Source organism: Penicillium robsamsonii, assembly GCF_028829455.1.
Source record: "Penicillium robsamsonii strain IBT 29466 chromosome Unknown utg000001l_segment0_segment0, whole genome shotgun sequence".
NCBI lineage: Eukaryota > Fungi > Ascomycota > Eurotiomycetes > Eurotiales > Aspergillaceae > Penicillium > Penicillium robsamsonii.
The window spans coordinates 3364759-3387491 of record NW_026643219.1 but is presented as its reverse complement, the minus strand read 5'-3'; the positions used below and the strand labels follow the sequence as shown (position 1 = coordinate 3387491).

General features: G+C 48.1%; 8 protein-coding genes across 8 annotated transcripts; 5 read left to right on the top strand and 3 right to left on the bottom strand.

The window, feature by feature from the left end:
• Nucleotides 1-177: 177 nt before the first annotated feature.
• N7447_001338 (uncharacterized protein) lies at nucleotides 178-2135 on the top strand (the record flags this gene model as incomplete). The annotated part of the gene is made up of 3 exons (XM_057225614.1): nucleotides 178-1014; nucleotides 1067-1523; nucleotides 1579-2135. The coding sequence occupies 3 exons, from the start codon at nucleotides 178-180 to the stop codon at nucleotides 2133-2135; spliced, it is 1851 nt and encodes a 616-aa protein (XP_057089630.1).
• A 478-nt stretch (nucleotides 2136-2613) lies between these two features.
• N7447_001337 (uncharacterized protein) lies at nucleotides 2614-3660 on the top strand (the record flags this gene model as incomplete). The annotated part of the gene is made up of 2 exons (XM_057225613.1): nucleotides 2614-3023; nucleotides 3078-3660. The coding sequence occupies 2 exons, from the start codon at nucleotides 2614-2616 to the stop codon at nucleotides 3658-3660; spliced, it is 993 nt and encodes a 330-aa protein (XP_057089629.1).
• Nucleotides 3661-3861: 201 nt separating this feature from the next.
• On the bottom strand, nucleotides 3862-9882 carry N7447_001336 (RNA helicase SLH1; the record flags this gene model as incomplete). The annotated part of the gene is made up of 1 exon (XM_057225612.1): nucleotides 3862-9882. The coding sequence occupies one exon, from the start codon at nucleotides 9880-9882 to the stop codon at nucleotides 3862-3864; it is 6021 nt and encodes a 2006-aa protein (XP_057089628.1).
• A 330-nt stretch (nucleotides 9883-10212) lies between these two features.
• On the top strand, nucleotides 10213-11182 carry N7447_001335 (palmitoyltransferase YKT6; the record flags this gene model as incomplete). The annotated part of the gene is made up of 6 exons (XM_057225611.1): nucleotides 10213-10307; nucleotides 10379-10437; nucleotides 10494-10517; nucleotides 10580-10949; nucleotides 11000-11092; nucleotides 11147-11182. Exons 1-6 carry the CDS (start codon nucleotides 10287-10289, stop codon nucleotides 11180-11182), a joined length of 603 nt encoding a protein of 200 aa, XP_057089627.1. The 5' UTR covers nucleotides 10213-10286.
• A 2701-nt stretch (nucleotides 11183-13883) lies between these two features.
• N7447_001334 (uncharacterized protein) lies at nucleotides 13884-15716 on the top strand (the record flags this gene model as incomplete). Its single annotated transcript, XM_057225610.1, has 4 exons — nucleotides 13884-14037; nucleotides 14090-14288; nucleotides 14355-14536; nucleotides 14596-15716. The coding sequence occupies 4 exons, from the start codon at nucleotides 13884-13886 to the stop codon at nucleotides 15714-15716; spliced, it is 1656 nt and encodes a 551-aa protein (XP_057089626.1).
• Nucleotides 15717-17322: 1606 nt separating this feature from the next.
• On the bottom strand, nucleotides 17323-18018 carry N7447_001333 (HPP family protein; the record flags this gene model as incomplete). Its single annotated transcript, XM_057225609.1, has 2 exons — nucleotides 17323-17754; nucleotides 17806-18018. The coding sequence occupies 2 exons, from the start codon at nucleotides 18016-18018 to the stop codon at nucleotides 17323-17325; spliced, it is 645 nt and encodes a 214-aa protein (XP_057089625.1).
• A 1823-nt stretch (nucleotides 18019-19841) lies between these two features.
• On the top strand, nucleotides 19842-20289 carry N7447_001332 (cupin domain-containing protein; the record flags this gene model as incomplete). Its single annotated transcript, XM_057225608.1, has 2 exons — nucleotides 19842-19867; nucleotides 19920-20289. The coding sequence occupies 2 exons, from the start codon at nucleotides 19842-19844 to the stop codon at nucleotides 20287-20289; spliced, it is 396 nt and encodes a 131-aa protein (XP_057089624.1).
• A 123-nt stretch (nucleotides 20290-20412) lies between these two features.
• Nucleotides 20413-22289, bottom strand: N7447_001331 (Major facilitator superfamily domain general substrate transporter; the record flags this gene model as incomplete). Its single annotated transcript, XM_057225607.1, has 4 exons — nucleotides 20413-20989; nucleotides 21038-21327; nucleotides 21380-21465; nucleotides 21518-22289. The coding sequence occupies 4 exons, from the start codon at nucleotides 22287-22289 to the stop codon at nucleotides 20413-20415; spliced, it is 1725 nt and encodes a 574-aa protein (XP_057089623.1).
• Between the last annotated feature and the right edge of the window lie 444 nt (nucleotides 22290-22733).

The following is a 22733-nucleotide window of genomic DNA, read 5'->3' as shown; positions in this document are numbered from 1 at the left end:
TATACCGGGTGACCCTCCTGGTATTCTGTTTTGTTTTTCTTTGGTCCTGTTAGCCTTCTGGAAAGGCTATATCTCTTCTACAGGCATTTGGGTTTTATATCATTCTCTGACCTTTTTTCTTGGCTTTTTTTTTTACACTTTTCGCATGTCGACCAGATCCCAATATTCTAGTAAGAGATGGCCAGGGGTATGACAGCAGTCCAGTCTCGCACACAATCCAAGGAGACCATCTCCTTTCCTGTTTTGACCTATACCGATGCGTTGCCGCGGAACGACCTTCAGTCTCTCGAGGCCTCACAGCGTCCCATTCAGCCAATGATTGAAAAATGGGATTTCAGTCAGCCCTCTGCGGGAGATGGCTGGTTCAGGAAGCCACCCCCGGACCAAGGCGCGACTTTCGACTTTCGCCTAACAGCGCCACCAGACGAAGCCATTCAATCTACCCGACCAGGGCGTACCCAAACGGAGCAACACATGATTGGCATTGCGCTGGGCAGTCCTGGCATGTTGGATAAAGACGAGCCTCTGCCGCTCCCCAGATTTGATACATCTATGTTTGCAGAAAGAGATTCGGCCAATAAGCCTAGCAAGTGGAAGAAGATTGGCGGATTCTTCAAGGCAAAGAATGCGTTTACATCGCCTCCGGATGCCCCACAAGAAACCACCTTCAAGCCACAAATCAACAAAGATAAACTACCAGAGAAACCGCACAAAGCAAGACTGAGAAAGAACTCGACAGAGGAATGGCCGAAGCTTGAGGTCGATCCTAGGAAGATGCCTATGCCTGGTCGAAGCGATCAAACTCCACTGCGGAGTCGAAACATTTCACTCAGCAATAAGGCACCCACGGAGGAACCAAGCACCCAGGGCCTGTTACTGAGTGTCGACATCCCAGATATTCAGATGGAGCGGTACAGTGTCATGTTCAGCAATGTCGTCCACAAGAACCAAAAGCCTTCACTGCTGGCCAGGAGGGCCAAGACATTGGACAACCTTCGCGTACCAGATGCAAATGTATGGACTTTCACCAATAAGAAACTAGTATAAGACTAACCGACTGATATAGGGTTTCCTAAGATCACCTACACCACCGCCAATGCCCCAACGCCGGGCGACATCACCAGCCCGATCAAGCTTCACCTTGTTTCCAGCTTCTCAGCCTTCGAAGGCGGCCCAGGTACTCGGCACACAGAATTTCTCCCGTGGGCCGAGCCCACTGGTCAGAGCAAACACACTCCCTACCGAGAGCCCATCGAAGATGCCTCCACCACAGCTCCACCATGGTTCAAATATGGGGAGCATGTCATCGTTCGAGTCACCCGTAATTCCAAAGCTCTTCACTGAGCGTTCCAATACACCACGCTCCTCTAGTAGCTACGACAAGCCTCTTCCTGCTATCAAACCGGAGTCACAGACTGCCCAATTACAGAAGAGTGCTCAGCCAGAAAAAGAAAACTCCATCCCCGCAGAAGACTCGGCCACAGCAGAGCGTCCAACCGCACAATACTATTGTAACAAAACCGGTTCAGCCTTGGGCTCAGCCACAACAGAGAAAGGATTCCCTGCCGCGAGCCATAGGAAAACAGCCTCGGGTTACTTCGCCAGAAAACAAGACAAAACATCAGCCCAATACGACATCAAACCACCACAGGACCAACGATTCAGTGCGACCGCATCTCAAAGTCCAAACCGAAGGCCGACCACCACCACTCGCAAAGGACACACTCTCTAGCAGTTCATCTAGAAGCTCTCCTTCAGCATTAAACCCGACCCAGAGCAAGATTGACCGAATTATGTCCCCATCATCAGCATCAACTGGTCCTAAATCCGGTGTATCGCCATCAGAGTCCACGCGCATGCCATTCGCCGATCCCGTTGGGACCACTGACACCGCTGAGAAGGAACCTGCACCCGGGCCTCGACGTCCTATCCCAAAGGTTGAGGTCTCAATAGCACGCTCTGTCTCCGTCTCGCGGGCGAAGCGGCAGGTTCTAGTTCCCATTGGCATGAAGATTGACCACTTAAACCCGGACGAGCGGGTTGTGCATAGAAGACCTCTGACGCCGCAGATTACAGATGCTCACCGGGGCCATCGGCCTGGCGTCTCGCAGGAGTTGCGGATAGAATGTCTGTGACATTCTACCGCGCCATTCTTTCATTCTTTTTTTCTTAGCTTTTTTGTTTCATACCCTTTGCTACTTCTTATCCATTGTCCATACGTATCTTTCGTTCTACATATAGTCTTTATACTTTTACAATGTCCTAATGCATGCCTTGACTGGCTCTTATCGTTCATCGTCTTATTTTTTAGCCCTGTGTTGTGGTGTGTTGGATGCTTGGCACAATTACATCTCGCATGCACTTGCTTGTTCTAGTAAGTGTAGATTAATAGAGCACCTGGGCCAATCATTCTAAGATCTTGTTCAAGCATAGCTCCAAATGACGAATTTGCATAAACTCGATTCGAGTTCGTCGATTCGTTGTTTCTCTTAATCTAATGTATGAGTCACGAGGCTTCCATGCGCCCGCTGTTTATTTCGCTGCAACACCACAATAGTTAGACATTGAAATAGACCAGACAAACCATTGCATGTTTGCCAGAAGATCGACAAAATGGAACCTCCAAAGCCGGCCTCCGCCTATACACCGGCCCAATTAACGAAGTATTTGAACTATATCGCTCTACCACACCAATATGCACCATATATCAACAACCCGGGATCATTCCCCCAAACCGAAGAAGCATTGAAAGATCTCTTCCGGTGCCAGATCACTCGATTCCCATACGACAACCTAACATGTCACTATTCCGCTACCCAACTAGCAGAGATCCAACCCCACAGAATCTACACCAAAGTCATCGGGTGTGACGACACAACCCCCTCCTGTCGAGGAGGCTACTGTTTGGAACTGAGTATTTTCTTCCACCATGTGCTACGTGGCCTAGGATTCTCGGTGTACCTGACGGGCGTTCGGAACCGGGAACGGATTGATGGTATACCGCAAGGAGAATTCAAAGGATGGTAAGAGGATTATCCAAGATCACAAAACCCAGTGAACACGAATACGCGATATAGCACAGAAGAAAAACGACTAAACGATGAACCAAGGACACACATCGTGAACATCGTCCGTCTACCTAGCGGTGCAGAGTACCATCTGGACGCGGCATTCGGCGGAGACGGGCCAACTAGTCCTTTGCCATTGATATCGGGTCAGATAACACAGAATCTGGGCTCTCAGGAAGTGCGATTGATTTACGACAACATGCCGAAACAGACACGCAAAGAGCAGAAGGTCTGGATATACCAATATCGCAATAGTGCGGACAAGCCGTGGAATTCGTTCTATTCGTTTGCAGAACTGGAGTTTTTTCAAGAAGATTTCGAAGTGATCAATCGATTTACGAGCTGGGAAGCTGTGGAAAAATCCAGATTCGTAGTGGTGAAGTTCATTCGAAATGGGGAGACGGCGGGATTGCCTTTGTTGGAGGGAGAAGTGTTGGAGAAGACGGATGATGTTTCTATCGCTGGGAAGATCATGATGGCTAACAATGTCATCAAGTTGAATATGGGCGGTAGGACGAGGATCATTGATTCATTTGAAAGTGAGGAGGGGAGGTTTGAAGCGCTGAAGAAGTGGTTTTCTATCTATTTGTAAATTACTTCGCACCGAGCTGGATCACTATGGACATACAACTCACGCGCATAAATGCACTGCGGATTATGTTACAATGTCTACAGAATCATCGCTGTGGTATATAACATTGATTGCATTGTTACGGTCCGATGTGGAAAATGGATAGGTTGCATTTTTCTAACTTGTTTATAAACATCTATCGATCAATAGCTTGAGCATGGGTTAGTCCTTGGTAGGAACGCTGGACTCTTCCACAGTTTGCGTCTCGATGTCAGTGTCCAAATTCACCTCGACATTGGAGACAGCCCATGCCATCCCAACGTATGAGTCACTAATGACCCTGATATTCACCCGGGCTGTGTTGGTACTGGTGGATTGCGCGACGATGCCTTCGGGGAATTTAACATTGGAGCGAACCGTCAAGAGGCCACCCTTGTTATCCTTGGCAGGTCCTCCACGACTGGAACCAGCACCGTGATTGTCCTTGCCCTTGCCGTTGCCATTGCGCTTGGATACGGGTGGCCAAGACACACGCTTCAAGCCAAGTAATTCACCATCCGTGCCATTAGGCAACGCACTGCAAACAACCAAGAAGAAGCCTTCGGTTTGTGGCTTGGGGAAACGAGGGGCGAACACCTTGCATTCGGGGGTTGTGGGCTGGTTACGCCGTGTTAGAGACACAGCAACACCCTTGGCAGAAACACTCGCAACCGAGACCGACAGCTGGGGCAGCTGGGACGTAATGCGAGTAAAGTTAAATGGAAGGTTTAATTTCTTGACCAGAGCAGCAACTGCACCAGCAGGCTGTGACGAGAGCGATACAAGGGTTCCCGGGAGACCGCTGGGTGGCTTCTCGGTCGGAACGCCTGGCAGGATCGACAATGGGTGGTCTTCAGGCCAGCGCGCTGACTTGATGCATTGGAGAAGAGTCATGAGCATCTGACACGCAGGGAGATATCCGAGTTCAGCCATCACATCGATTGAGGCTTGGATGACACGAATGCCCTGATCGAGCACAGACGTTTGATCACCAACATAATCAGTGATTGGAAGATCGATCCGCGACATATAGGCCTGTAGAAGGAGGAACGCCTTGGTATGGGGATCCCAGAGGGGGGCATCGCCCATGCATTCAATAGAAAGCGGCAAGTTCTGGGCCAACTCAGCATTGATCAGATCTTCATTGTGTCTGACGGGCAGCTCGTCGAATTCAGTTGCGGAACACATCCAACTCAAGACATCCTGGAAACTCGGATCACGCTTGGCATGGGACATGAGGAAGCGGATCGTCTTGTGCGATAGGTAGTAGTAACTCATGATCTTGCCGAAGGGAGTGGAGTCGACCTCTCCGGTGGCCGAATCCACGAGAACACAGGACGATTCAGCGAGATCATTGAGCGACTTTCCAACCAATTCAACCATAAAATCTTGAGCTGTGGCCTGAGCTGCCATGGTGTTTTGCTCCTCTGCAGAGATCTCGAGGCCGTAGTATGAGGGGTTCTTGTGCAATCGACGGAAGAAGAATGTCCACGTCAAGTAGTCCAAAGCATCTTGTTGCGTTCCAATAGTTCCAGCAGATACCTCAGCGCCAAGATGGTTGTCAAGAACCTTGTGCAGGGTCGACTCGACAGGGAAACCCGTGTGGAGGAAGTGCTTGTAGAAAGCCTTCTTAGAGTCCTGGGTGAAGATGCGCGCAATACCGGAGGTATCGAACTGCGGGCGACCAGCACGACCGAGCATTTGCAGAACATCGGTCAAGTCCATGTCCCGATAACCCTCGATCTTAGCGTCGAAGAACTGTGTGCCTTTGACCACTACAAGATGCGCCGGAAGGTTAACACCCCACGCAAGAGTACTGGTCGCCACAAGAATTTGAATCTTGTTGTTGGCAAAGAGTTCTTCTGCTAGCTGACGATCAGATTCAACCAAACCAGCATGATGCAAGCCTATACCAAAGTTAAGGGCTTCCTTTAGAGCATCATCTTTCACTCGCGCGAGGTTCAACTGCAGATCATCCTCAGACATTCGCACAAACCGACGAGGATTATCCTCCATACCGCAGTAATTGATTAAATCCTTAGCAGTCAGACGAGTTTGTCGGCGGGAAGCAACGAAGACAATGACTGGTTTCTCCGGTGAATGGTTCTTGATCGCGAGGAAAGTTGGGCGATTCATTGACTGCATCAGGGGACAGAAACCACGCTGTTCAGGGAACCCATCGATGAAAATCTCGAGGGGAACCGGGCGAACTGAATGACGGAAGTTGTACAGTCCTTCTTTGACACCAAGCCAGTTGGCCAGATCAGAAGCATTGGCACAGGCGGTGGACATACCCATCAGTCGAACGGATCCTTTGGACTGCGAGGCGATATAGTTCATCCGGGAAACAATGATTTCCAAAATGGGACCTCGATCACCACCGAGCAAGTGAATCTCGTCAATAATCACGAGGCTCACTTTCCTGACGTAGTCACGGGTCTGCCAACTACGTGAGATACCGTCCCATTTCTCAGGTGTGGTGATAATGATGTCGGCATCCCGAATAGTACGCGTGTCAGGTGTATTGTCACCAGTCAACTCAACAAGTTTTAACCCCATCTGGCGAGTGAGGCGCTTACGCCAGTCTTGAACTCGTTCACGAACCAATGCCTTCATCGGCGCAATATAGACAACCTTGGAGCCGGGCTTCTCACGGAAAGCCCACCACATTGCCAGCTCAGCTGCAACAGTCTTTCCACTACCAGTTGGAGAACCAAGGAGAACGTTGGCCGGTGTGTGGTAAAGGAGATGGAAAATCTGTGTTTGCATAGGGTTGAAGAATTGGAAGCGTTGCCCATACACTTCCTCAAGAATGGGATTCTTAAGAGCCGATATAGGAAGCGGCTGAAGATTGAGTAGATCAGTATACACGCTTTCAGTGTCCGGGCGAATGAGGTGCTGGAAAGAAACTGGGCTAACAGTTTCAGCACCCAGCCAGCGATCAGAGATCAAACGAATGTAGATTTGGCTGGGAAGGGGATCAGACAGCGGAATAGTGAAGTTAAGCTCATGATCAGCGTAAAGCTTCTTCCGGCTTAGGATGAAGTACTCATGGTGATAGATTTCTGATGTTTCCGAGTTCTCGACCCAGACCCAGAAGGATTCTGATGCACCGTGATGACGGTCATTCCAGGTGAATTCCGGGAAGATGGAAAGGCGAATACGAAGCACGTCGCGGTTGAGCGGCGCAATCTCGGTCTCAACACTAAGAGTTGGGAAATTGTCCAGGAGCTTAGACAATGTGTTGCCCATGCGGTGGTTATGAACAAGTTGACCAATCTCCGCAGGCTCCATTTCCTTCATAGACTCAATAGAAGTAGTTGGAAGCTTGTCGTCAAGGTTACGTAGAATCGGTTGAGGCAAATCGAACTGACGGAAGGGGTGATCAAAGGGCCAGATCTGTTTCTCAATAGACTTGCAAAGAGACAACAGAACTTGGCATTGATAGCCCCAGCGACGATTCAACGCAATCATGAAGAGAGCACGGCAGATACGTGCGGCGTTTTGGGCAACATAGCCAGTGTCGGAGGCTAAAGCAAAGTCCTCAATCTTGGCGCGAGAGATATAGGCTTGCAACAAGAGGTTTGTCTTCGCATGTGGAGTGTCGTTTCCCCCGGCAACTTCAGTCTGCGCGACTTCCTCACGCAGTCGCTGAAGCTCCTTTGACTCGCTGTCCCTAGATTGAATGTTGTCGAATTCTCCACTCATACTGATCATTTTGAGTACATCTGCCTCACCAGATCGGGGACGCATCATATCGTTGAAAATCTCGATACTGGTTTGCAATACATAGTATTGACTCGCAATGCGACCAACATCCTTGGCTTTGAGATCTTCAGTCTTGTCGTTGAAGATGATCATCTGACTCTTTTGTAGCACCCGTGCTGCTTGTATGATCAACTGCCTCCGCCTTTGAACCAACATTGGATCATCGCGTAGCTCAGCAAACTCGATTCCGTAGTTCCTCGGCTCACGTTTCATGCGCACATAAAGGTACGAGTAGCCAAGCCATTGCACAGCTTCTGGAACAGATGTGACTGTTCCAAGCGAGATTTCGGCATTCAAGTTATCCACAAGTCGACTAGAGAAGCGCGACTCGATGGGCTGCTGTGCAGTCACAGCAGACAGGTAGTGGGTCAACTTGTCATGAGTAGTACAGATAAACCCAATACCGGTGTCCTGGAATTGTGGACGACCGGCACGGCCAAAGATTTGCATGACGTCGAGAATGCTCAGGTCAATGAATTTACCCTCTTGTGGGTTATACAACTGAGTACCTTTGATAACAACTGCGGCTGCAGGAAGGTTGACACCCCAGGCTAAGGTGGCGGTACAGCAAAGTACCTTGATTAGACCTTCTGAAAACATTCGCTCCATCAGATTGCGGTCGCTTCGAGACATTCCGGCATGATGTGTTCCAAATCCGCTGGCGAAGAGGTCCCGTAGTTCACGTGCACGCGCATGTTTCATGTCACGAAGGGCATTGGAGTAGTTTTCGTGATCATGGCAGCTGAATAAATCCTCTCGTCCCTCCTCCGCGGCTAGCTGCATAAGCATCCTGGCAGTCATTACGGTATCTTTGCGCGAGTGGACGAAAACCATGACTTGGTGGCCTCTCTCCATCATGTCGCGAACCTTCTCATAGGCGACAGAGTCAATGTTGTCGCGAGATTGTTTGGAGCCGGGCTTTCCTTTGACACCGATGAAATGTTGCTCAAGAGGTACAGGTCGGAATGATTGGTCGAAGAAGAACATGCCGGCCATTTTGTTCACTTTCAAGAAGTCCGCCACATCAGTATAGTTTGGAAGGGTGGCTGATAAACCGATGATACGAATCAGAGACTGCGTGCTTTCAACCTGACGTTGAGTTCGAGCGACCAAGGATTCGATGACTGCTCCTCGCTCATCGTGCAGCATGTGGACTTCATCGATAATGAGAAGGCGGACTTTCTGAACAAGCTCTGTGTCTCCAGTGCTTTTCCGCGTTACAACATCCCATTTCTCAGGGGTAGTAACAATGATCTGGGTATCAACGATTTCCCGCTTGGTCAACTGCATATCACCAGTCAGTTCGCGCACCTTGACGCCCAACCAGGCTAAACGCTTGCCGAGTTTCTCCGTCACCTCGGCAGCCAAAGCCTTCATGGGAGCAACATAAACAATCTTAAAGTCATCAACTTGGACGGTGAATTCAGTCGCTTCTGGGTTTTCTAACGGATTTGGAGATGTGTTTTTGCCCACAGCATTGAGAATAGTCAACATGGCAGCATCCGTTTTACCCGCACCAGTCGGCGCGCAAATAAGCATATTTTCGTTGGTTTTGTATGCAACATCGTAGAGCAAGCTTTGCATACGATTGAGGGCTTTGTAGCCCTTGAAGGTACCCTGACAAAGGCCATCCATTTCAGCGATCTCCACCAGTTTCCGGCCCTTGCCCAGCGTTCCAACCTTCGCCGCCGGGATCGCGAATTCAGTGTATTTCGGCTCCTCGATCTGCTCGCTACCCACAGGCAACCCATATTTCCTCCCATTGGCAGAAAGTGTATTTCCAGAGGTGTGTTGTTTGAAAACATGCGGGTAGGAGGGCTCCGATCGGGTTTGGGCCGGCATCAACGCTGCACTCTTATGTTCGTAGTCGCGCTGTTGCAGAGCATGTTCTCTCTCTGCTCGTGTTTGCAGTCTACCTGCCGCAAGCCCATCTGTCTGGGATTCCAGGCGGGGTCCCTTGTCCGACAGAATTTCTCCTCGGTGTGCAATGAGCTCAATCACCAGATCCAGGTCATCGAATCCAACAACCTCAGCCAAAGACATCTGCAGCTCCTCGTCGTTGCTGTCGGTCGCCAGGGTGGCGATGAGTTGTTGAGCTAGCTCTGTTGCATCTATACTTGAGTTTCGCATAGCCAAATCCTGGCATTTGTCTTCTAGCCAGAACCGATTGTAGGATCCTTCTGCGAGATGAAGTCCGTCGAGTCCATCCAAGTCGTCCAAGTCGTCGGAAGTCTCATCATCCGAGCTGATAATATCCCACACATCATCATTTGTTCCCGGGGATGAGTAGTCGTCGTCAATGTCGAGATCAATATCGCTTCCATAGCTGATCGATTCATGAGGGAGGTTTTGGGGGAGTTTCAGATCGGCAATGGCCTGGCGCATAGCTGCTAGTTGTGACAGCCATTGCGACTCGGTAGCTGCGATGCTGTCCATGTTCGCCAGATAAGTCTGTTCAGTTGACTTGACGATAAAGAAGTGATAAGCCAAGCAACAAAGAATGAGGGGATAAGCTGAGCCAAAGTAGTTATAGGGCAGTCCCGCAGGGCTCAGCCGGTCGCATGACAAGAGCGGTGTACTTTCTTATGCCTCAGGCCACAATGCAGAGGGTCCAGTGCATCATTGTTATCGGCAACTCAGGAGCCCATTTTAGCCTTAACACTTGTCACTTTGCTTTACCACTTCACCCAATCCCGCAGCTGACCTCCTACGACAAAGAAGTTGCCTGCTTGTTTGACACAAGCGCATTTCCTTGATAAGCACCTGCTGCCACCTAACGCCCCACTACCCCCGACACCTACTTGGCTCCTTGTCCTTGTGCGGACAACCACGCTGTCACCATGAAGATTCTTTATATGGGCGTATGTTTTATTTCGTCTTCGACTTGATCAAGTATAAGCTTAGAAATGGTACTTATCTGTGAATATCGCAGGTTTTCCGGAACGACACTCAACCAGCTCTCCAGCTATGCGGGGAAAAGGACCTCAGCAGGTAGTCTCACATGCGCGCCCTACAACCGACTGGAACGTTTCGCTAATTATTACTAGCTTTTCGCGCTTCACTCGTCAGAAGTATGCCCACCCACCCTCTCCCTTCGACACGGCTAGGTCACTAACCGCCAAGCGCTTAACAGCTACGATGAATTCCTGATGCTCTTCAACCGAACGGTCGCCGAGAAGACAAAGGCAGGCCAACGACAGGATATTGAAGAGAAGGCCTACACATTCCACGCTTACGGACGGACAGAGGGTGTTGCCGGTGTTATTGTGACAGATGGGGACTACCCTGCCCTGGTGGCCCACCAGCTTTTGGGCAAGATTGTAGACGAGTTCCTCGCGAAATACCCACGCACTGCCTTCTCCGATCCCTCTTTGCGCGAGAATGCGTGCCCCTTGCCGCAGCTCAAGGAATATATCGTCAAGTACCAGGACCCAAGCCAGGCCGACAGCATCATGAAGATCCAGCAGGAGCTTGACGAAACCAAGATTGTGTTGCACAAGACGGTATGCTCTTGTGTCTGTAAGAGCCCATTTTGCATGCTAACCATTTTCAGATCGAAAGTGTTTTGGAACGTGGCGAGAAGATCGACTCCCTGGTTCAGAAGAGTGATGGGCTATCAGCTCAGAGCAAGATGTTCTATACCCAGGTATGTAAATCCAATGTCGCCTTCACCCGAATGTACTAACGCAACCAAATCCAGGCCAAGAAGCAAAACTCTTGCTGCGTTTTGATGTAAACCGGGATCAGCGGTACATTATGTATTCGATTATGACTGCTTGTTCTTGGATTTACCTTACTCGTGTAATCAGACGCCGAAACGATACATTTCTTTGCTATTGTATCTGCTCTTATTTTTCGATGCCTATTTTTTTGTATCAAGTTCTCAATTAGGAAGATCTCTTTGTCATGTTCTTCTGTAAAGACTTTGTTATACCTATGCATTGGGAAATTTTCCCAACTAGTTCCAATAAAGGGGTCACCGAAAGCTTATACAATGGCAAGATGTCAGAGTACAGAGAATAATAATTATAACTAGATCGCGATCAGATATAGCTGAGCCTAGACGTGGAGGCATAAATGGCGTTTCTGCCCAGGTAGCTCTGGTGGGCCCGCCGGGGCCCCGGGGGTGTATCAATTACGTTATGAACAGTCTCCAGGGCTGGTGACTTCCAATCCCCGAAGGATTTTTTATTTAAACAGAAGCCTGCAAGTAGTATTCAATAGCCATGCGGGCATTACAACACATATTGTCACAAAGTACAAACTATCTTACGAGCAATGCTATCTGCGTCGCGGCAATGCTCAGCTATTCTAAAAACCTAGCTGGCAGACCAGAAGCAGCCTAGGCTGAGCATGTCCATGGCGCAACAATCATACTTGAAATAGGTGGCCCAGAGAGTTGCCAGGATGGGTTTTTGCACCATCTTTTCAATCATCTAAAGTTGATGATTGTGAGTGTTATCCTGCGGACTTGCTGAATATATTGATCTTATTGAGATGTTTTGCTGAAACATATATATCCATGCGCAGTTTACCGCCGCGATATCTAGAAATGAGCAGCCTGCGTTTGCCTCGCGGACTTCATAAGTATTGGCTTCTATTGCTACGCAAAGTTATAATTCCCCACGAGGATTCCCTGCATATTAGTCTGAACTTGCTCAGTTTCTTTATAGAAATCATTGATCCTAAACTTTATGCTTTTCCGCCCTTTCCCGACTTTTTCCGCCTATAAAATTAAGGAGGGGGTATCTATAATAAATATTACTAAAAAGACATCACAAGTGATAAAGGGCGACTACTCTTGAATATCTGAGAAAACTACTAAAAAAACATCCCAAGGACACATACGCCGACTAGGTATTTTTATGCATAGATCGTCCGCCGTACCTGTAATTGGTAGATTTGCTGCAGCCTAGCCTAATACGGTTAGCCTCTTACCCACGTTGGACTAACCTTAATTGTGCCAATTTATCGATGCAAACAGGCAGTGCCGAAGGGAAAGATACCGAGGGCGCCACTTCGCAGTGGACTGGCATCAGCCGTAAATCAACGCAATTTGGGAATCTGCCCACAAGACCCATACCAGAAAGCGTGAAATAGGCATGTTGAAAGAGTATGCTATGTTGTAATGAAAATAATGAGTGAGAGAGTTTTGATAAGTCCTAGTTATTTTGTTGACTAACAGCTGCGACAGGCCTCTTCTTTGGTTATATGAGCAACCATGTTCGCGCGGTGACGGAGTATAACATTGCACATCGTGTTGTGCGAGTAATTTCCAGTGATAATTGAAGAGAACTATGGACAGCTTTCTGACTTGCACTGAGATAGGGAGAATAGCATGGCATTGCCGCATATTGGTTCGCGGCAAGGGGTTCGTGGACTCGTCGCTTAACATGGACTTTTGGACACCATGTTTTGGCAACTGCTTACTACGTCGATCACAGATGAAATGCTATCTTATTATAGAAATGTCTCCTTCAGGTGCCAGTTACTATAGCCATCCTATCGGGGACCCCGAAACAAGGACGTTCGATCCATACTGAGTCTTAAATCTCTAACGGCGGTCGGCAATTATTACCTCATTATATAGGGAGGCACCGCCGATCTCCAGCGCCCGGGCAATTTGACGCGCATTCATAGGTATGTAAGTGTGCCTGTCGTTGGAAGCATATTGGCGCATGATAAGAGCAAGCCGTTTAACGTAGGTAGTCTTGTATAATACGCCAGCAGGTAAAATATTCCTTCTCAGATAGGCCCTCATCTTATGGCTTGAGAATGGCGCAATATGTGCGCTGCTCGCCTGGTTCACTTTAATTTAAATTCCGGTTCAATCCTCCATTGGATCCGGATTCCTGTATAGACTATCCCATCTGCCTGGCTGATACCAGATACTTTAAATGGAAGTTGGGTTCGATAATCCAGGATCCGAGCCTTACGCATTTCAACCCGCTGCCGCCACTTTTGGATGTTTGAGAGTTAAGGGGTGGGGTGCTTATCTGAGGTCTGAAAATTGGCGTTCAAGTAGTTTTGCCCCGAGCTAGACCAGATGATATATTTCCACGCAATGAGCATTCATATAGTTAATCGGATCCGGAGGATAGGGGAAATACCCACCGAGTATGCCCTGGCCAAGAGTGGCGTCCCAGCTAAGCTCAAAAGATATCTCTGGGCTCTCATCATGATTGGCTATGAATGCCCCGATATCAAAATCTTACTTCCAAGGCTAGAAGCTTGAAAGTACAGAATGTCTTATCTTTACCTTGCCGTATGCCTGCATCTGGACAACCTTTCCACAAAGTACTGAGCAAATCTGACTTGATGCCTTTCTTATCACAGACGGAATACAAGTCAGCCAGGTATCAGGGCTGGACTTGTATATAAATTGGCAGTCGCCGTCGATAGGTTTTCTTGCCTGCATTAGTTTGAAATCCAAAACCATGGCCGCCATGGACTCGGACATCGAGAAGAAGCCAGTCACTACCGTGGAGCCATCTGAAAGCCCCCATCCAGGCGAAGATGATTTGGAGGTCGGTAAAATCAACCCGCTGAAGCGGAATCTGAAGAACCGCCATATGCAGATGATCGCTGTTGGTAAGTATCCTTTGACAGTTTTGACTTTTCTTCTGATACTAATTTCAGCAAGGCGGCGCTATTGGTGCTGGCCTTTTTGTTAGTACGGGGTCTGCGCTCCGCACTGGAGGGCCTGGTGCTTTGTTGATATGCTACTTGGTTGTTGGAGGAATGCTTCTTCTTACGATTCAAGCTCTGGGCGAGTTGGCGGTGTTATATCCCGTGAATGGAGCCTTTTTCACATATTGTGTCCGGTTCATTAGTCCAGCCTGGTGAGTATTCGGTGTTCATGTGCTAAATTCATGATCAGCTAAAACTGACTACTCATTCCATAACAGGGGATTTGCGGTCGGCTGGGACTACGCCATTCAATGGCTCATTATTCTTCCCTTCGAACTTACGGCCGCAAGTTTAACAATTAAATACTGGAGTGAAACTTTAAACAGTGGAATTTGGATCGCTGTGTTTCTAGTCGTCCTAACTTCGATCCAATTCTTTGGAGTTCGAGGCTACGGAGAAGGTGAGACTCAGAATCTATATGTCTTTCCGAGATACATGGGTAATAACCTCAGTCTACAGTCGAATTTGTGCTCGGAGCGATCAAGGTCACTGCTGTCATTGGCTTTATTATACTTGGAATTGTGATCGATTGCGGTGGAGCCCCAAACGGAGGTTACATTGGAGCTCGCTATTGGAGCGATCCTGGTGCATTCACAGACTTCAAGGGATTCTGTTCTGTCTTTGTGACAGCAGCCTTTGCCTTTGGTGGCACAGAAATGGCTGGTCTTGCTGCTGCAGAGGCCACAAACCCTGCCAAGTCTATCCCCAAAGCATCCAAGCAGGTCTTCTGGCGCATCATGATCTTCTACGTCCTGGGGACCTTTATCGTTGGCTTGATTGTGCCTTCCAACGCCGAATGGCTTCTCGGCGCGTCTGGTGCCAATACCAAGGCATCTCCATTTGTCGTATCAATCCAGAATGCCGGTATCTCCGGACTGCCATCTGTCATGAATGCAATCATCACTATCTCGGTCATTAGCGTGGCCAACTCCGCGACGTATGCCTCCAGCCGCACTATCCAGGCTCTGGCTTCACGAGGAATGGCACCGCGAATCATGGCATATATCGACAAGGGAGGTCGTCCTCTTTACTGCATTATTCTGCAAATTATTTTTGGTCTCCTGGCCTTCGTCAATGAGGCACCGTCTGGAAGCACTATCTTTGACTGGCTTCTTGCCTTGTCGGGTATTTCTGACTTCTTCGTCTGGGGAAGCATCTGCCTTGCCCATATCCGTTTCCGTTCCGCCTGGGCCCATAACGGGCACACCGTAAAGGAGCTTACCTATGCTGCTCCCTTTGGTGTGATTGGGAGTTATATTGGTCTAAGTCTTAATGTCTTGTGCCTCATCGCAGAATTTTATGTCTCTGTGGCTTCAAAGAATGCGGAGACATTTTTCATGAACTATCTTGCTGGGCCACTTGTCATACTGCTTTTCGTCGGCTGGCTTGTGTACACCAAGTTGAATAAAGATCCGCGTCTCGATCGTGGAGGGTGGTTCATCCCAATTGAGAAGATGGACATCAACAGCTTTATCAGGGACTCCACTCTCGATGTGGACCTTCCACCAAGAGTCGAATATCCCACTTGGAGTTCTTGGTTCAAAGCTGCTCCTATGCGTATAGTTCGCTCAATCATTTGAGAGAAGGAAGGCCGTTAGCATAGTTCACAGTCGGAATGGAAATATTTTTATCTAAGTAGGTAATGCCACAACTTTATATATCTCAATATTGAAAACGACACCGTGCAGAGTGTCGTAGTTGCCCACGTCTATATGCCTCGATAGAAAATCCAGATGATTCATTTTGTATGACTTGCAAATTCACCTTGGGGGAGCGCCATCCATGTCGTCTTTAGTCTTTTTAGTCTCTCATCCTGTCTCTCATGCCCAATTCTTTTAAATCTCAACCTTCTCTCGCAGCTTCGCAACATTCTTATGCCGTGGCTTTAATTTGATGCGGAACGCCACTAGAGAACGCCCAGAGAGGCCATCGTATTCTTTCAAATCGGTCACAAAGGTAAGTTTACAGAATCAACGGGCAAGGGATTAAGCAAAGCCTCAGTGCTGTTGTATATAACAGACATATCATTAAGATGTTTGATAACCTGGGTTGTAGGAGTTGATCGACGGGAACATTACCGTTTTACACAAACTAAAAATTTATAGTCGGTCACATATTCCTGTGTGGAAGGTGTAGGAGAACAGTTTTCTTTGGACAACCGGAGTTCCGAATTGAGGAGCATATGCGTGAGGTTCACTCATTCCTCAATCCAGGCATTATAATGATGTTGACGAGTATTTACGCCTCTGAGGAGCCACATGTAGTCGAATTTGTGGCATTGGTAGCGCAGAAGTAATTTGGCTAGAGAGAAGACGTATATAGCCTGGTTTTGGTTCTGGTAATTAATCTAGTTCTCTGACCATGGCAGCTGAAATTGTACCCATAACTGTAGGTTGTCTGAATTAGCCCTCTAGTTGACATGGCCCTTGGTTCCCATAACCGTTTCCTTTCATCAAGTCCTCTCATATTGTGTTGTCACTTTTCATTGGTCAAAAAAAAACAAATTGTTATTGCAAAAGAACCTTGTAAAACCTAACGGAGCTTAGTGGAATCAAGGCGGCAGCCAATACGGGTGATGAAGTTTTCCACGCCCAACGTCCGCTCTGCCACCTTAGTAGAATTGCCGTGAATCTTAGCCGAGACGCCGTGATGGTTAGAATGTCAGGGATTGTCTCGGCCGCAAGGAAACACAAATCGCATGTTTGAGGCTGATCGTACAATCTATTGACGATAAAGTCCTTGGGGACTGAAACTCGATCTGTTCAGATCTCAGATCTGAACCTTGGAATTCACTTCCATTGAAAGTTCCCTGGCAGATCCATGGCCTTGGCGACCCGTGAGGCTACGCGGGTCGGGGCGAGGCCCGACAATCCCGTGGCCTAAAAAGCTCACAACATACTGAGTACGGAGTACCGGTTTCTTATCGTGCACAATTAATATTCGAATTAATATAGCAAATATAATCTTTTCCTTCCCAGGTGAGTCATAAAAAAATTAGTTTAGGGGTCATTCTATGTACAAAAGTCACCGGAAATCACATCCAGACATGCCGGACAAGCGAGACATTGTAATTCTATTCCCGATCAACTTCCTTTTATTACCACAACAAGGGATGTACCACAATAACATTCCCCAGAAACCCCGTAACATTGATCTGGCGACATTGCGATCAAGGCGTATATAGCTCTATTTCGAGTTTCTACCCTGAGGAAGAACAGGTTTAGCGGCCGGCAGACTTATCCAGAAAACGGGATACCGGCGCTGGATGTTATTGACGATCAAAGCTACAGCCAGGAGCATAGTCGACGAAAGTAAAACAACTGGCAGATAGTACCAAGATAGTGCCCACACAGCTTGATCCACTGCGGGAAGGAGGGCCGTGGCGCCGGCTGGAGGATGAGTTGTCTCGGTAATCTGCATCACAACAATGGCAACAGCGGACGAAAGCGAAGCGGCTAGCCACCGTAAAGAGTTGAACTTTTCTTCGTCGGGTATTAGGCTGAAGAGTTTCGTGATGCAGATGCCGACCAGAGCACTCAAAAAATGGCCACCGATTAGAGCGCGTGGCTGTGCTAAAGGGGCCTCGATAGCACCATAGACGAGGACGGCTGATGCTCCCTACTTCATAATCAGTAATTAAGAAGGGTGTGTAGAAAGAGGGAGACATACATAAGAAGCAATGATGCCTGGCACGCCACGTTTAATGAAATAGGAAGAGTAATTAAATATAGCCTGTACCACACATAAACCACAGAATGCGGCTATGAATGACCAGAGGTAAACGAGATATCGCGAGGGAGGCTTTGGTGCAGTCTCACGATAGCCCAGCCAGTGGCTGATGGACCGAGGGAGGCGAGCCAGGAACTCTTTCTCGGAGATCATTGTTAGCCTCAGCGGAATGAGAACGATAAAGGATCAGATTATAGGATTAAGGTAAAACGTAGAGCTGTAAAAGGATTCAAATAGAAATGAGCAAATGGTCATGTGATGTACATTTGTTTGTCCGAAGGAAGATTATAGGGACCATGGGATCATCGGAGAGACTCGATCCGGAGACCGGGAAACTCCTAGGGCTAGGGATCTGATTAAGTGGCCGGGGTTTGAAATCAAATACCTCTTTCCTTTCCCGAAGCCCGTCAAGAAGCCCGTCAAAGTACATGCGAAGTGACGGAGATTCCATTTCTGGAGAAATCGGACAACGGCCCCCGACTAATGCGTGACCCCTGAACTGAATTCCGCAGGTTAAATCCCAAATCTGACAGGATATCCTGAAATCCTTTGACCTGTTCTTTACCAATCACAGCTTGCTTTTTTTGAGGCGGATTCTTAGCGCCTTGGCGTGAAGGTAATCCATCAGTATTCTTGATCTATATCTTCGCTCGAAAGTGAGTATGTGGGAAGGAAATTAGGCCTTATGCAGATCACTGGCCGGCTGTAATGCAATGTGCTACACGGCTGGAGCGGAACGTTCATGTCCAATCCGCCTCACTGATGTATCTATAAGAACCTGCGTGTGTACTTTGCCTTGTTCACTCAAAGCATCCTTGGAAAGCTTCACGCTTTCTTTTGAACACCATCCGTCAAGGCTAGGTCGCTGTCCGCAATAGTATGCCTCTCTTACGGGATCCCGATATCCGTGAACATGCACGCAGTTAGTACGATTATGCCCTTGAATCCGCATTGACAGATTAAGATAGTAATTGGATTTGATCCATATGACTCGCACCGCTGGGAATAAACACGGGTTCCTTATTCTGCGAGGCAGTAAGCACATCGGCCGTGTGAGGCAGGCGCTGAAGCTAGAAAGAAGCCAGAGAACATCTCGGTTGATTGTTCGCATCGTAACTGGGAGAAAAACTATCGAAACCAAGCAGTTTTCGCTACAAATGTGGCTGGTCAGATTGCAAGTGGAAAGACGGCTGAAATCGTTGTTTCGATGATCGAGAGCAGCCTCAATGAGGGCAATCAAAAGGTGCCAATAAAAAGGTGCTTCCGCAAAGGGCCATTTGGTTTCAACCTGCAGTCAGTATCACGATGCCCAAGCTGACGGTGTTCTCTTAATGCGTTGTTGATCCTTGATACTTCGTGGTTGTCGTGTGGGAAGGGATGGTGAGCAGATACAGAAAATTCACATTTTTCGGCGCCTAAGGTATAACCGGACCAGCGTTGGGTTGTAGTTGATTGCCGAAAGGCGAAATATATTACCTAGGTAGAACAATTTTAACAAGGGATATCAAAGGAGGTGTTGACTGAAATCAATTTTTTATCTCCGACCTTAGAATCAACTGGTGAGATGTCCTAAATGTCCGTCGGGAATGACGTCACCCAGGCAATGTCCATCACAATTGGCGACTCGATAGTAAAGGCGTATGAAGAACTACCCAAGCAAAGAGAGATTTTTATGCAAAATTTCCATGTTGTTTATTGGGTCGAAGGCAACGCTTGTAAGTTGCCCCTGTTCCGGTGTGGCATGCAATAGCCTATCAACGGATAGGCTATAGCCTACCCCGGAAATCCTTCACAGTGACGTCGGGCATCTCCTAGGCTACGCGGAATGAACTGTGCGAGGCGAGGTGACACAGAAGTGTGCTTCCTGGTATCCAACTGGACTCCTATATAAACCCCAAAGGAATCCTGCGAATCTTCATCACAGCCAGACAAATCCTCTTTCCGAACATTCCGTGCAAAACAAAACACATTCCGATATGCAGGAACCAACCTACGACTCCAGGTAAGTACAGTATCAAACCATTTTGGCGATTGGAAGTTAATGAGTCACACAGTCGTCCGATGCCCTCGATCGAGATTGCCTACTCGTACAAGCTAGTCGGCATCCCGAATAAGACTATCGTCAGCCTGCGCGTCGAATTCCCACCCAACGGATCGACTCCCCCGCATCGTCACGGAGGCGCGAACGTCGGTGTTCATGTCCTAAAAGGAACCGTCCTCAATAAAATGAATGACCAGCCTATGAAGACCATCGAAGAGGGCGGAAGCTGGTTTGAAGCACCGGGCTGTCATCATCGCATCAGTGATAATGCTAGCAAGACTGAGCCGGCAACGCTCATTGCTACCCTGGTCACGGATACTGAAGCATTTGAGAGAGATGGAATGGGGGCCCTTATCCAGATTGACGAGGAGTACCGGAAATGAGAATCGCTGAGGACTTAAAAGATTAATAGCATACTCTGCGTCTCAAAGTATGCATGTAACCACATACTCAGCGATTCGGAATCTGTAGGGATGCTAGTATTAAAGGGTAGTGCCCAGTGGAATCTATTGTAACATAAATGAACTTGTTTCGGTTAGACCAGGAGCATCCGCATCAAAATATGCACAAAAGTCAAAATTGGAGTTGGGTAACATGTCCAATTCCGGGAATGCAGGCGATGTTGGATCTAGGGACAGTTCAACGGCACCCAAACTAGTCGGAGGGTCCTTTGAGAGAGATAACAATTCTCGGGCGACAATTCCAATTTCACGGTAGGTCCGTTTGCCCAGGGTCCAGTGCTCACTTAGACGCTTCAAAGTACCCATTGTCAAACGAATCTTCTCCCGACCTTTAGCTCGCTGATCGCCCGAAAAAATAAACCTGCAAGCCGATAGATGTGCAATGGTCACATTGGCAATCATGCAAATGATGAACGGAGAATGGGTCTTCAGATTAGTTGGCAGAGTCAATAGTTCATCAATGCTATTGATAGCCTGAGTGCATTTGACAGTATGAAGGTCACGTTCTTTTCCGTTGTTGCACTTTAGTTGTTCAGACGGAGCCAATGGAGCACAACGCGATACCGATTCAATTGCACTGTGAGTCAACGCTGACAGCGGCCGATGGATTTCAACAGTGTATCTAGACTTCGGTCAAAAAGTAGACAGCCAAGAAAGTTGTAGATCTTACGTGTGCATAATGAAGAATGCTTTGAACATGACCTCATCAAATGATCCATTGGGACGTATTAATTCCCTCTTTTCCGGAGAAAGAAGAGAGCACCATGCTCGAACAGTAGTGTCAGAGCTAGCAGCCATAGTGGTATATATTCGATCATCTGCCGTGTTGCCAGGAGACAAGGCCCGATCAATCCCGCGGGTCAATCCAATAAGCTCCGCGTACGAGGAAAAATTAGTTTCATCTTCGCTAAGGAACTCCCTATTGTCGTAATCTTCTAGGGATCGTGAGGGTGGGATAGCCTAATAAGAAAGTCAGCTCGAGACTACTATAGGAACAAAGTGATTGTCATACCCCTCTTTCGTACTGTTCTTCCTCACAAGGAAGGTCGGTGGTGATTTCAATGCCACTTGTTCGGAATGGATACGTGTGGGTAGATCCTGCGGTCATCAGAAATGCAACTTGGGCAATAATTATATCTAGGAGGCATACCGGCGATGTGGGCATCGGTGATATAGATTACCCACCAAGTGCGGCGCCAACTTTCCTCAAGTATGGAATCGGCTTCCGCGTAGTTTTGGGCGAATTCCTTCTTGTTCATTCCAAGGGCTACTCCTATGCGAATTGCTTCGCCAAGGAGCCCAACGCCACTTTCCGTTTCATTGCACCAGTAGACAGCGATAGAATAAAGTAGAAGAGCTTGAATATCAAATGGCGTAAGAGGCCGGGGTGATGACCGAATTTCGGCCACTGAGTCCTCAGCACGTTTGGCCCAAGATTTTGACAACTTAGGTGGACAGGAAATATCAAAAATAGATCCAATATAACACATGACTTGAAGGAGAGGCTGAATTTCCGGTTCATTCAGACGAGTCTTAAGAACCTGGAAAGGCAAGGCGCAAGGGTGAGCTGCATGAAAGAACTCGTAATACAAACTCAGAAATGAGGATGCTGAGTTGGAAGATGGTTCAATCTCCCCGTTGTTAACAGCGGACGAGGATGAAGAGATAGTGGAAGTCTGCAGTGATGGGTCATCCTGGTTCTCATGGACAGTTTTGACAGGCGACAGTGCGGGGTTCCCCGGTTTTGGATTTCCACGTCGGCGCGAGGGAGGATAAATGCATTGTACTGTATTTGCAGCGCAGCGTGAACAGACAGGCTTGCGGCCATCGCAGCGAAGGTGTTTGTAGCGACATTGCGCACACGAAAGAGAATTCCGTGTTCCACGCTTGGCGGGTTTCACTGTTCCTGAAGTATCCGACATAGCGTTGGGGAATATGACAGGGAGAATCTAGCGAGAAAGGAAACAAGAGTCACATTCCGTGGACTGCCCCCCATGCGCGCCTGCCGTCGGATTAGTCATGCAGTACCGGGCCCGCCCGTACCCTGTCTCTCCAGGGCTGCAAGGGCCCCGGGTGTGTCGATCTGGCGGGGATTTGTAGTCCACGAGCACACAAGGTTCCAAGCATTCTAATTAGAATGAAAGTCACGTATTTACTCAATTTCACTTTTTTTGTGCACTTGACGAGACGAGTTGTCCAATTATGTTCAAAAGTGAAGAAGTTCAAGAAGTTCCCTTTCAAGAGGAATAGGCAATCAGAGGTTTTGAACCTAAGACTACGATGGATAGCTGAGATAGCTAGCTGTTCTTGACGGAGATCAGGAGATGCATCATGTAGGTGATGTCAGATTTAGCAGCTGACCGTGA